The sequence below is a fragment of the Rhinolophus sinicus genome, chromosome 1 (genome assembly GCF_057876585.1).
Source record: "Rhinolophus sinicus isolate RSI-liver-muscle chromosome 1, RSI-T2T, whole genome shotgun sequence".
Lineage (NCBI taxonomy): Eukaryota > Metazoa > Chordata > Mammalia > Chiroptera > Rhinolophidae > Rhinolophus > Rhinolophus sinicus.
In genome coordinates this window covers 118,178,521-118,193,075 of record NC_142501.1, presented here as the reverse complement: position 1 = coordinate 118,193,075, position 14,555 = coordinate 118,178,521, and the positions used below count along the sequence as shown (strand labels likewise).

General features: G+C 41.8%; 1 protein-coding gene across 1 annotated transcript; it reads left to right on the top strand.

The window, feature by feature from the left end:
- Positions 1–4,798: 4,798 nt before the first annotated feature.
- C1QL3 (complement C1q like 3) lies at positions 4,799–14,424 on the top strand. The gene is made up of 2 exons (XM_019746077.3): positions 4,799–6,278; positions 12,087–14,424. The coding sequence occupies exons 1-2, from the start codon at positions 5,691–5,693 to the stop codon at positions 12,264–12,266; spliced, it is 768 nt and encodes a 255-aa protein (XP_019601636.1). The 5' UTR covers positions 4,799–5,690; the 3' UTR covers positions 12,267–14,424.
- The last annotated feature ends 131 nt before the right edge of the window (positions 14,425–14,555 follow it).

The following is a 14,555-nucleotide window of genomic DNA, read 5'->3' as shown; positions in this document are numbered from 1 at the left end:
TATTTCCAGAAGTTTCCATTTAATATTTTCGGACAACAGTTGACCTCCGGTAACTGAAAGTGCAGAAAGGAAAACCTTGGGTAAGAGGCGACCACTGCAGCTCAGAGGACTTGCCAATATCTTACATTAAGTAGGGACAAAGGACCAAACATTCAACCCATAGCAAGCAAATATAAAATATCATTTCCACACTAGAGATTTCATCCTTCTTTTGATTGGTATAGCAAGAATTTGAGACCAACTTGAAGCCATAGATTGTAACAGAGTCTTATGTAATGTGCTAGTTACCATCTCCATCTGGCTATTTGATAATTTTCTGACAACACACTTGCCAAGCTAGCTTTCCAACTCCCTATCTTCTATGGAGAGTTTTGTGTTGAAATTTCCCCACTGAGTGTGGTTGTGACTTAGTCTCCTTCAGAGTGATTGCTCTTCTGGCTGACTATGCAAAGAGCCCTCTCTGGTGTATTTGCTTCGTTGAAAGTCGTCATCGACAGGAACAGTTCTGAATAACTACTTCAGTGATTCTTAAATATGCTTGCAACTTGTTGACTTGGGGAGCTTTCCAGAGGATGGAACAAGTTCTAATGCTTCTTATTGGGTTCTAAATATGAAACTGTGTCTATCAAACTTCAGTGAATTGAAATGACCTTGCTAGGCAACTCTGTTTTCTTTCTTTGGAGGAGGGTAAAGTGATCCTTATTTTGAGTTTTGTCTGATGTTTTATATGATAGAAGAATACAGATAGTCAACTCTCCTGGACAACTTTTGTATTCTTTCTAGTTTTGTCTAAATTTGTAATACTTATTGTTCATTTGATGCCATTTGTCTTAAATCTGACCCTTTAGTTTTAGCTTCCTTATTAAGCCTTGTGTTCTAGTATCCAATTCATAAACATATACACTACTCAGTAGTCCTACAATATGCTAAGATGAATGTTGACATTTCTTGGACTCTCTTATGCGTTGAGTGTCATTGTAATAATATGCCTTAACTCATTTAATCTTCACAACAGCCCTATGATTTAGTTATTAGCATTATTCCCATTTTATAGAAAAGAAAAATTAAATGTCAGGGAAACTACATAACTTTCATAGCTACTAAACGAGGAAGGCAGAATTCAAATTAAGATCCATCTGATTGCAAAGCTTCAAGTTATGATCCCGTAACTCCCAGCCGACCCTTTTTGTCAGGAAATCTACAATGCTTCAGTCAAGGGGGGTGTTTGTTCTGAAATACAATTTGGAGACCCAGAAATTATAGAAAAATAGGTGATCCAGTCTCAATTTTTTACATTTTTTAATCTATTTCTCTAGATAGCCCTTGGGTTGGTTTTTTTTTTTTTTTTTCCTGTTGTAAGAAATGCTATTTCTGTTTAACTGCTACTGGAGTTGAAAATCATTGTCATGACTAAATTTTTTTTTTTTTTTTTTGCCTAGTAAGAGCCCAGTGTAGGGTGCTCAGTAAAGATTAATGGATGGCCATGCACAGTTGTGTGGGAGTCATGTGCGTAGGATCTGCTCAATTCTCCAAAAGAGACAGAAAGCATGTGGGGAAGGTGAAAATCACAGGCTCGTCACCCAATTCAGATCTTGGATTTCTTTGTTTGACTTTATCGTTTAAGGGTCTCCAAGGTCCAGGTGCAGAAGAAATGGGAATATGGAGCCTGGTGTTTTCTTGAGAAATGATTGGGAAGTGCTGTGAAAATTAGATTTCAGTGTCTACTTCCAAAATTAATATCAATGAGGAGAGAAAACTTGGTTCTCTGATGAGGACTGAAGAGAGTCAAATATATTTTTTTAATCGACACATTTTCTATTATTATATACATATAAAGATGATGAGTAATATGCCATATCAGATGGTGTATTCAAACTGTCAGAATCAGGGCTGAAGCGTGAGTAACTTTCCAGAGAGATTTAAGCAGTGGAAAGTGGCAGTAACCAGCCATAAATTTATCTACTACCCAGGCATCCCTGTAAATCTTGGAGGAACAAAAAAGTTCCTCCCAAATTACAAGGTGGGTCATTTCTAGAAGAAAGGATGAAGACCAATCATTTCAATGTCACTGAAAAACCAAATGTCTACACACTGCCTGGGGGTGTGCACTCAGTAGCACTGGGGTCAGCCATGGACCTGGGAGATGACGAATGATGATTTCTGAGTACCTTTCCAAATCTCAGGAGACCTTTAAGGCGTTAGAGCCCTCACCAGCAAAGTCAAGCTTTGCTTTGGCATCCGAGAACATGGAAAGAGGAAGCCCTCCATTATTGGGACCAGTACCGTAGGTCTAAGCTGGATGGGATGTGTTTATATTGCAGTGTAGAGGAAAGGTACAGGCATACCTCATAGATATTGTGGGTTTGGTTCCAGACCACCACAAGGAAATGAATATTGTAATAAAGCAAGGCACACAAATTTCTTGGTTTCCCAGTGCATATGAAAGTTCTGTTTACATTATACTATAGTCTATTAAATGTGCAATAGCATATCTAAATATTATATATATATATATATATATATATATATATATATATATATATATGACCTTAACTAAAAATACTTTATTCCTAAAACATGCTAACCATCATCTGAATCTTCAGTGAGTGGTAATCGTTTAGTTGGCAGTTGTTGTCACAAACCTTCAATGTGTACAAAACACAATTGACCTGTGAAGTGCAATCAAATGAGTTGTGCTATACTGGCATTGGACGGCCCTGATTCTGCTCACACCTCTGTGTCACCGTCTCAGCATCTTTAAAATGAGCAGGTGGAGACTAGCTTCCTGGGGGTCGATTCCAACACTACCATTTCATGTCATCTGTGATGGGTTTCTCTACGAGATGGGAATTCTACAATGGGGAAACACATGTATCTTAAGGTTTTTGATGACAATGGATTTATACAATTCTACCTTTTAAAAAATTTTTAAAAACTCCATTTTTATCTCCCACTAAACTCTCTTGAGCTATAAAGGGGTTTTATGAAGTTTGATAATTTGGTGTATGAGAGGAGAGTTTATTTCATTAATACAGTACCCTCTATTGCTGGCACCACACTTTACTTTCCCCCCCCCCAAAAAAAAAAGGTGACTTTTGAGAAGCAATCCAGAAGGTGTATTAGGAAATAGGCATTGTGGCCAGGAGAGAACTTACTTGCAGCTTAAACATATGAAAATAAGGTAGCTCCTATGAACAGAAGTATTGTGAAATATATGTGTAATTATGCCCAAGGTATAGATGCACATTTATAAATAATAAAATTGAAGGGTTTGAGAAGTAGGAAGGACTGTTGGCAGTAGCAGGAGCATCTCAGCAGCCAGGCGGAGAGATAACATGGAGACCTGGGCCAGGCTTAGTCATACTGCCTGACTCTCAGGGTTGATTCTCCCAGGAAAGACCTGAAGGAGCTGCTGACATTTCTCTTCAAAGAATCAATGAATCTTTGTTTCCTTCAGCCTGCTCATTTGACCTTATTTAGTTTTGAAACAGCGAAGAAGGAAATAAAGAATGAGACCAGTGGGGTGGGGAGGGGATAGGCAGAAAGAACAGAGAGGGAGGTGTCCTGCTCTTGATGCCACAGATAAGATCATCACTCGGGATATTATGGTTTGCTCGCTGTAGTCTTATTTGTTCCTGCTTCTCATTTCACATTCTCGCCCTCATGTAATAAGTCACCATCTTCCCAGCCATCATCCTCGTATTGACAAGCAAATGTCACCCATGTTTGATTGACATCCATTGCTCCTGAATGCAAAAGTATGATTTACGAATCAATTCTACTTGTTTATTTCAAGCTGTTCTTGTGTGTCTCGTGTATGTGTTCGTGGGATAACTTGCTTAATATCTACTCGGGGGGCTTTCCATTAATATTATAAACCCAGGCTGTTCTGTCTCCTGCGCTCCCACTGCAAATGGGGCTCTTCTTTCTCATATTTTTTCTACTCCCCCCATCCCCCAACAGACAGGCAGGAAATGGGTTATGGAGCTTATAGGACTTGCCACATCTTAGGAAAAGATCTTGTCCAGTACTTGGTAAATGTTGCTTGCTTTATCTTAAGACTTTTGAAGGCATTTTGACAAGCGATAATTTCTCATGCAGGCAGCACCTTTAAGTAAATGCAACCTGAGGTCAATGGCTGTAGCTCCTGAAGGGTTGCTAGAATGTTAAGCCTGTAAGTGGAGTGCAGATGTGTACATTCTCCACTTACAGCGTTTGTAAAAAGAACCATACTCCTCCCCTTATGCGTTGGGCATTTTCATTTAAAATCATGGAACTATCCTTTGGCTTTTCAACACACCCTACTGCTCTCTGGATAACATCTTACTTCATTTTAGAAGGCTGGAGAGGAAAACCACAGGTTAAAAAAAAAATCCCATCTACCATCTGGAATATTCTAAAGGGCCTTCCTTATGTTAAAAGTGACATTTTGAAAAACACCTGAAGCACTGATTGTGGGTGAGCCTGTAGAGAAATATTGTCAACCAAGCCACCCTCCTTTCAACCTTCTCCACCTTCCAACTGGCGCTGCTGGCAGTGGGGACATAGGGGACTTAGGTGTGACCCTTGTGTTCTGAAGGCTACAGCACATTTGTCTCCCCCCCCCCCCATGTATGTCTAGAGAGAGCGCTGCCATCGCCTGGGTTCAGCAAGGGAGTATTCAGGATCTCACTGTTCATCCATTTGCAGAGAGGGAAAAGAGAGAGAGAGAGAGAGAGAAAGAGAGAGAGAGGCCGAAAAAAAAAAAAATCCCACATTGTCAGAGTAATGCCAAACTCTCTCTGAGTGGGATGCGCGGAGCAGATGCTGCAATGAGATGCCAAAGCGGCTCCCCTTCCTCTGTGCCTTGGGTGCCTATAAATTGCTCCGGCGCGCGTTTCCAGCCTCCTCTTCTCCTGGCAGGTGGTACCCAGGCAGAATTCTGCGTTCAGTCTCGCTCTCGCTCGGTTCCCGGCCGTGAGGCACTCGCCGCCGCTCGCTAGCGCCTCGGCTCCAGCCCGGGGTCTCCCAGAGCTACCCTGTCCGCTGCTCCACGCACGGGGGTGGCTGGCCCCAGCTTGCGCCTCCCGTGCGGGTCTTTGGGGGTGCGCGTCTATTAGAGTTGTGGTGGTTGCAAAGGAGGAAGAAAAAAAAAAAAGGCAGAGGAAGGGCCAACAGAGCGAGGGAAAGAAGAGGAGAAGGAAGCAGAAAAAGGCAACTTCAGACGGAAAGTTGGTGCGAACTGGCGCAGTCTGCAAAAACCGAAAAGTCGATCGCAGGTGGCGGCATAAAAGTGTGAGCGGCCCGAGTGAGCGCTAGAGGCGGCTGCTGGCTCTGCCCTCCTGGTGGTGGGTGGCCACCGGGAGCCACAGGTGCGAAGGGGCTCCTGGGCTCCCAGGAGGCGAGAGGGTGCCCTGCGCACCCCTCCCCCAGCCTCCACCCCCAGCTTGGGACTTCAGATCAAGTCACTTGGCATCCGAGCTCCCTCCCCAGCCGCAGCCTCAGCGGGGGGAGCAGGAGCAGCTGAGGAGCGGCCGGCGCGCACCCGCCCAGGGGAGTTGGGGTTCGCAGGGGGTTGTTTTCGGCTCTGAAGAGGTCCCCGCCCAACCTTCAAAATTTTGTCCAAAAGCAGACAAGAGGATCGCCCCGCGCTGAGCCGGCTGGTGGGCAGCAGGAGGCGCCTGATCGCCGCCGGGGCGCTGGGGGTGGTGATGGTGCTGCTCTTGGTCATCCTCATCCCGGTGCTGGTGAGCTCCGCCGGCACGTCGGCGCACTATGAGATGCTGGGCACCTGCCGCATGGTCTGCGACCCTTACGGGGGCACCAAGGCGCCCAGCACCGCCGCCACTCCGGACCGCGGCCTCATGCAGTCCCTGCCCACCTTCATCCAGGGCCCCAAAGGCGAGGCCGGCAGGCCCGGGAAGGCGGGCCCACGTGGGCCCCCCGGTGAGCCCGGGCCACCGGGCCCCGTGGGTCCCCCGGGCGAGAAGGGCGAGCCCGGCCGCCAAGGCCTGCCGGGCCCGCCCGGGGCGCCCGGCCTGAACGCAGCCGGGGCCATCAGCGCTGCCACCTACAGCACGGTGCCTAAGATCGCCTTCTACGCCGGCCTCAAGCGGCAGCACGAAGGCTACGAGGTGCTCAAGTTCGACGACGTGGTCACCAACCTCGGTAACCACTACGATCCCACCACGGGCAAGTTCACCTGCTCTATCCCGGGCATCTACTTCTTTACCTACCACGTCCTGATGCGAGGAGGGGATGGCACCAGCATGTGGGCTGATCTCTGCAAAAACAACCAGGTGAGTGCGGGCAGGCACGGGGAGGGCGGGGAAGGAACGCGGGAAGGTGCAGGCGAGAGGGAGGAGACCCCGGAAATGGGGTGGGAGCCCTGGGAGGAAGGGCGCGGCAGCCGGGCTCCCGGGAGCAATGTGAAGGAGGACGCTGTTCCACCCTGGGGAGGCAGAGGTCCTAAGCCAGAGAGGGCGGCTCCGAGGCGAGGACCTAAATTCGTGCACGCGAGGAAGAGCTAGACCCTCCAGGGACCAGAAGCCAGGAGCTAGGTCCCCTGCACAGCTTGTGTCCGTGGAAGTCCAAGGGCAGCAGGAAGCGACCCCCGGCTGTGGGCTCCTCAACAGTTTAGAAAGGCTCTCAAGCTTTGGCGGGAATGGGAGGGCTGGGAGTGTCCGGAATGGGCGTGCCAGGGCAACAGACCCAAACCCGGGGGAGAAAGACAAGGGCTCCAGGGAGAAAAAAAGGCCCCGAAGGAGCGAGTCCAACCAAGCAGGACCTTGGGACCTGCAGTCGCATGGTCCCAGCAATGTCTCAGACCTGGAAATCCACGGAGAGTCAAATTCAGGGCACAAACTCCCGTTCAGTTTTCAGCAGAAGAAGAAGGGGGAGAGGTAAAGAGTGCTGATAACAAAAGGGAAAGTTGACACTCACGAGTTTACACCGTAAAACAGGCTCCCAAACACAGAACTGAAACTTCGCTTACTGGAGTAGGTTCTAAGACGCACAGGCAGGTGGCAAGGAGGGCAAGAAGCCGAGCCCAGCCCTGCGGGTAAGGGCCTCACGGCCAGTGGGCCCCAGGGCGCCTGCGTGAGAGCGCCAGCTTTTGCTCGCACACCCGGCAGCGGCCTCGGCCTTGACTGTGAAATAGCCTCAGATTAGCCCCGGACCAGGAGGTTTTGCCCTCTCGAGCTAGTCGGCGCTGCCACAAGTGCCACAGGGCTTCAGTTTTATGCAGGGGACCCTTTCCTATTTGCGTGAAAAACTCGCGGTCATTGCAACACCAAGGTGTGTGATTCCTTAGAAGAGGAAAATAATATTTGTAACTGCCTAAAAGTGTAATTTGACCCTCTGCACACCCTGAATCAGCAGCCTCTGGGGGCAGAGTTCTTGTAGCCTGAAGTCTGTAGTCTAGGCTGAGTTCTTGGGCTGGAAGCTGGAACTTTGCTTACTGGGTAGCACAGGCGTGGCCCTCCACCCTGCCATTGCCAACTTTAATTTAACGGGCTCTTGGGCTTCAGGTCACTAGCCCCTTGAATTCACAACTTTTTGGCTATAACCCGGGTTTCTATTAAAGAGTATTAAAGCTGGATTTCTTCCAAAGACCTAATTCAGTGTCAGAATTCTTTCAAAAGTGAAAGACAAATATTTTGAATGTACCAGAGCTAGAAAGGACAAAAAAATCCTATCCTGTCCCTTCTCCTTCCTACCTCTCCTTCCTTCTAAAGAAATTTAGAAGTAGTAAGTCCTCAGGACTGGTGGAACAAAAGAGGGAAAGTGGCCACCAGGAGGCACTGATAGGGTTGTTCATTACAGTTATTATGCATGAAAATAATATTAAGATAAATAAAAATTAGTCACAGAGCACTGGGATAGTTATAGGTAAATGGATAAAAAGGGTATGACTCACTGTACCAATATAGAGCTATTGTGTCACACTTACAAAATGGTTTATGAACAGCCCCTCAGCAGGCAGCGATGAGGTGCCCATTTATTTACAAATTGGCTCTCTTCTGACTCAAAGGTTAGGTCTGGAAAATACTGTTACCCTGAAAAGATTGTTTTTTGAGGTATTCATTAAAATGGAATAAGATTCGAGTTTTATCAGCCAAAGTATAAAAGTGCTCACATCTTTAAATATCTAGAAATTACAGTTGCATAAAAAACCAGGGAACAATACGTTTAAATTAGTTTAAACATTGGTGTCTAGACTGATAAGCCCAGGTATGTTACATTGATTCCGAGATCCCCATCCCACATATGTGTTCTGTGTGCATTTTGTTTTTAAATGAGCTCATTGTTTGGAGTGTAGACTGCTCCTTTGTATCATCCCAGCCTGTACATTCTTTGAGGATCAGGAAAAAAGAACAAGGCAGACTATCTGACCTTAAATGTATAATGCTTTCCATTGGCATTCTTAATCTGCTACTCTGCAAAGGTGTGCAACAAGTAATTCAGAAAAAATAAATATAGTAGCAAACAGTATGTTTTCGAGTTCCCCATAGGCTATTTGAGGGAATGGTTATTACAATATTACTATTAAGGAATTTTATCTCTAGTATAGAACCATTTTGTAGAGTCTGGTCTGCAGGCAGTTGCAAAGGAGAAATCTTATAAAATCTTTCTTTATTACTATTAACTAAATAGTTTATCCTTGATTTTCAATTATGCTCTTCTCTCGTCACTTCTTAGAATGGCAGTTTCCCCCTCTGAGCTGACCTAATTTGTTTTCATAAAACAGAAACTCAGAGATCCATGTCAGTGTAATGCTCTGTGGTTTAAGTGGATTTGAGAAGCACAAAAATTAAACTGAAAATGCAGTTCACTCTAGAATAGAGGAATGCTTTTGGACAGTTACCATATGAGAACCATTTTATTTATGCTTCACGTTAACGCAGGATCACAGATGGAAACATCAAAGACCAGTAAATTAACATGATGCACCACTTAACCTTTTGTTTATGATTCCACAGAAGTACAATGAAAATGAAATTATGAGAACATCAGTAGCAATTAATTCAATTAGCAAATGTTACCATAAATATTGTCTCTAATGATAAACCCTCACTAATATGATAATGCTAAAGCTACACAACCTATTCCATTGTCACAAACATATCACTGAAAGCAATGTGGTTCTCAAATTCCTCATGAAACCATCAACCTAAATTTAATCTTACCATTTGCTGAAAGCCCATGATAGTGCATATGAAAGGTAAAAACTGGACTCAAATAGCCTTACCTAGAAACAGGAAATATTTTTCATGTGTTTGTATACTTTTAGCAGAAAACCTGAATAAAAAATATTGCTACTGGCATACAGTCACTGTAAACTACTATAATAAGCCACTATAATAAAAACTAAAACTAGCTCAAGATTAGAACTATATAATTAAAGACCAGTTTTTACTCTAAGAATGTATGTTATAGCACCAGTGAACAAGAGATACAAGTATATTGTAAACAGTGAATAGTTTGTAGGTTGATATTCTTTTGTTAGCAAGATGAGTAAAATGTCAAATTCATTATCTTTTTAGGGGCCATGAAATATGCACTAAAGATCAAGCAGAATCTAAATACTTAACTTATGATATGAAAAGATATTAGCATACATTTAGGTAGAAATGGGTATATCGAGCTAAGGAAAGGATGCTTCATATTTCCAGAGAAAATACTGAAATCAGTGTACATGCAGGAACCTGTAAATAGCCTCCAGGGTAGTTGCGTTACCTCTCTCAATAGTTTGATGGCTTAAAGGAAGAATCATTGGAAGTCACCGAGCTGGAGACTAGAGCTTGAAATTTCAAGTTCTATTATACCTTGAGAGTATGAGCAGGTGAGCAGGCATACCAAAGTCATGCAAAGTATACTGGAATATGGCAGTTATTTAATGGGGAAAGTCTTACGGTACAGGATAGGTAAAAATCTTAGAGAATCACTTTCATTAAAAAGCAAGCACACCGGCTTTATCCAACAAAGGAAGTGAAAACCGTAAGGGAAACTTCCAGTCTGTGGGATCCCACTAATGCCATTTACAGGTTTTTGTGGTTACCACTACTGAACAGAAATGGTCATATTGACATGGGTTTGTGGTTGTAACCTACAGAATAAAGACTACATTATACATATTTTTAAGATTATTGTCTCTAAATCAAGTGATTTTAATGAGTCCTTGTTTCCAAATGCCTTCATATAGAAAACAGTGTAAAACATAATTCCCATAGAATATATACTAAATGCCTAAAGTACTAAATAAAATGTGTCTGGTTTATTAATCATAGCTGGAAATATATTATGGATTGATGATATTTTGCTAATATGACTAATTATTATTTTGTATTTAAATTTTTCTCACCCATTAAAAATCCACACATAAAAAAATGTATCAGGTCATAATAGCACTGGCCTCCTTGTAGATTTTTTCCCCTGGGAATTAATGACTAAATGAAATTAATGAATCAAAGCACTCAACTCCTACAAATTGTGATTAATTCCTGGGAAATATTATGACATGAAATTGTATTATTACTTAATAATCAAAAAAGATCACCTCACTAAATTGGTGTATACATTTGAGTCAGTGCTTCTGAACGTAATTGAATGGTATATTGCTTTCATTATATTAGTGTCAATTAGTCCAGTGTTAAACAATGCTAAATCCTGTAAGTCCTTTTCTCCTTTTGCTATATGATATCCAGAAAGAAATTTTTAAAATACTACTCAAATTACTTGACAAGTTCAGCAGTGTCAAAGAGCCTTCTCCTTTTTTAACATCTCAGCATTAATGTGAGAACATACCACATGAAACTTTAATTTGAAAACCTATCATTTACATTTTGAAAGACATGCATGGAAATTCTTGACTTATGTCTCATTTCCCTCATTTTGCCAAGTGATAAAATCTGGCATATTGTACCCCAACTCATGCATTATTACATAGTGCAGGTTTATAAAACCACTAAATCACTTGCTATGTTATTCAGGGAAATATCATTAGACGGGAGCAGAAACAAGCCACAAACTAGAAGATGTTTTACTGAAATAAATCAAATACAAGTCTGCCTACTGGCAAGTTTTTTCCAAGGCAGAATCAAAATATAGCTACATGGACATGAAACCTAATTTGAGTTGAGGATATGACAGAATGTCCACGTTACTTGATATGATAGGCAATTTGACTGTTTGCAAATGTCTATCAACTCACTAATGAGATCACAGGCTCAACATGAGTGGGTTTATAGGCAAGCTCCATCTTCAGAGCAAACTCCACATTTAGAATCACTGAAATATAAAAGGGTGTTCAATGAGATCATTCAAAACTTCTAGCAATTGGAGAGACCTCAAATCATGGAAATTTAGCTCCTTCTATAACTTTTAGATATGTTGAAATTAAATGATTTAAGTGCACACATCACAATTAAGTGATAAAAAGGCACAGATAGGAGAGAAAAAAAAACCTCTTAAAAGTTGGGTGATATAGCCAAAGATGATTAAATAAGTTAACCTATAGTAAAAGGGGCTTTACTTGAATGAGATTTTGAAAGCCCCAAATCAAAAGGCTTTCTCCCTTTTTTTCTTCCTATATAGCAGAGTTAGAGTAGTGGTATTTCTCTGAGTCTGTACCTACTGTGGGTCTCAATCTTCCAATAACGTGAGGACTACCTGAAGTTTCGATTGAAGTTATGTATTCATCAACACCTCGTTAGAATATTGCTATTTGGCTTAAATTAAAATGCAAAATTTTTTTTACTATAATATTATTTCCACTTAATGAAGGGATTGGGTATAGAGATGCAAGCAGTAGGACAAGTAGTGATTTAGGAAGAGAATACATTGATAGGCATTGTTTATAACACGTCAGCTGAGGAGACCGCTGGAAAGATCCTCACAAAAGCACTATTTTCTCCTTTCCACTCCCCCTTTCCAATAACAGTTGAAACGGTTACAGAAATGTCCTCGTCGAGCTCTGAGGCCAAAGACTGTTCTGTGCTCAATGCTGGGCGATGGCAGAGCATCGGCTTCTGCTGCTGTGTGACTGGCAAAGAAGACAACTTGAGAATGCTCTCTGACAGATTCTAATTCTCGTCTGTTCCACGTAGGTGCGTGCCAGCGCGATTGCCCAGGACGCTGATCAGAATTACGACTACGCCAGCAACAGCGTGGTCCTCCATTTGGAGCCAGGAGATGAAGTCTACATCAAATTAGATGGCGGGAAAGCCCACGGAGGAAACAACAACAAATACAGCACATTTTCTGGATTTATTATTTACGCTGACTGATAGTGCAGACACTAAGCTTAGGATTCTGAGTTTGGACACTGGATTCGTGTGGCTAACGTCAGTGCATCAAGGATCCCAGGGGAATGCCAGTTGTGGGGCACCTCAGTTGTGTATATGTGGGGCATTCGAATGCTACCTGACTCACATCTGTATACTCAGAAACACTATGTAACAAAAAAAAATATATTAAAAGCAAGATAAGCAGATGTGTGATCCACTACCGCCAAAGCAAATACTCCTTATTGTAAGTGTCCATGTGAATGAAATCCTATATAGATCACAAATTTTTATAGAAAAATCTAAGACACTGAATTATTTCTTCGATATATATGATCCTTTGGTGTACCGTGATCCTGCTGCTCTACCCATGTCAGCTTTGGTTCTTGTGAGTGTACCTACTTATTATACTTGGAGTCCGACATCCATAGTGTGTGGGAGAGGAATGATTTTACCCTGCAGAAGGTCTAACTGAAATGATGCTGCTGTCCCCAAAGAAATGGCTTGCCTTGTACTCTTGTTAACTTTAGAGCTAGACCTGGGAAGGATTCAACTTCAAGCCTTAACCTGGAATTTTCTGGATGTGAGGGAATTCCCAAGCCTGTGCTCATGTTCCCGTTTTCCTTTTCTTAGGAACTTTCTTTTCTCTCTTTTCTGGTGATAATCTTTAACAATGGAGGTTGAAATGATATCATAGGATCACCCTATAAGTGTGAGAACGTGTCATTATGTACGGTATTTAGAAAATCCCCTATGTGTCCATTTTGTCAATAGAATGCATTTAGATCTACTTGGGAAGTCAGAGAAATTTATTCTGTAGTGTTAAATCAGGCTGAAGCTTTTGCCTTCTTTGGAACAGAAGATTATTCATAACCCAATGCACAGAGGTTTAATTTGAGCTACTGCATGAATCACCAAGAGGACACGAAGTTAGGCCTTCAAATAGTTACTTACTGTACGCCGTGGCCTGAGGTTATTCCAAAACAAACAATTTCACATACAACCAGTATGACAACAAAGTGTATATATTTTATACAAATACTTGCTACATGTATGTGTGTGTGCATATATATGTACACACATACACACACATATACACATATATATGTTAGATGAAATATAATATGCATATGGCTTCAGCCCATAGGCACAGTGGCTGGTATAGCCTCAAAAATTTAATTTAAATAAAAATGTACGTGTATACACACATACCAACACACACAAATTATTTGATTTTGGATTGAAATATATTTTGGATGACAAAAAATATAGAGAATAGCAAAATTATTTAAGTGACTTCTCTTTTAAGAGTTATCCAGAAAATTAAATTTTATTAGGTTAAAATGCTCTATACATCACATGTCTGTAAATTAAGCCTATGGCTTCTCTATTACCCTCTGCCAATCAATACTCTTCACTGCATTGTGTGGCCGATGGTTAATATTAGAACTGCTGAAACAAAGTGGCTCTTCTTTCCAATGTTTATGAATTATATGCATTTGAGTTATCAATTTTTCCTTTTTTTCTCAGGTGGATTGAAGCTGACAGTAAAGTAGATCTTGAGAGTAGTACTGCAAATCTGTTCTCTCTGGTTAAACTACACTGCCAAAATTCATCTCTTTAAATCTAAGAAAAAAATTAAAAATGCATCTTGTGATAGATCCTAACTATCCGACAACTTCCACTATTACAATGAAAAATCTGTTCCCTCTCTGCTGCCTTTGAAGACTCTTTGACAAGTAGATTTCAAAAACAGAGATTTAAAAATCTGCTTGTTTTAGTGGTGAAGGATATTTGCATTTTTTCATTTAAAAGAATGAGTCTGTTCTCCTGGCTCATTTCTCTTGGGTTCTTTCTGTTCTGATACACAGGAAGTTTGATCATCTTTGATCCTCAGAAATATTTTTTATTTAGCAAACCTCACCTTTCCAAAAGAGTTATGTATGGTGTTCCCAACTGAAGGTCCTGTTTGCTTGGTTTAAATGGCTTTGTCTGAGTAACTGTCATGATTCATATGGTCAAAAACACTTAGTCCATTCACCAAGAATAATGACTAATTCTATTTGGTCTTTCTAATATGTAAGATAACTCATAAAGGACTTGCAATGGACTTTTTTTTCTATTTAACAGTATATACTTATTAAAGAAGAATTGATTACAAGGGTTTGGAGATTTTTTTTTTTTTTTTGAACAGCAGAGTGAAGATTCAGGCAAAAGATTAATTTATAAACAGCAGTGCACATCAATGGAGAGTTTTAACTAAGAGTTTTTAAAAAGGCTTTATTTACACAA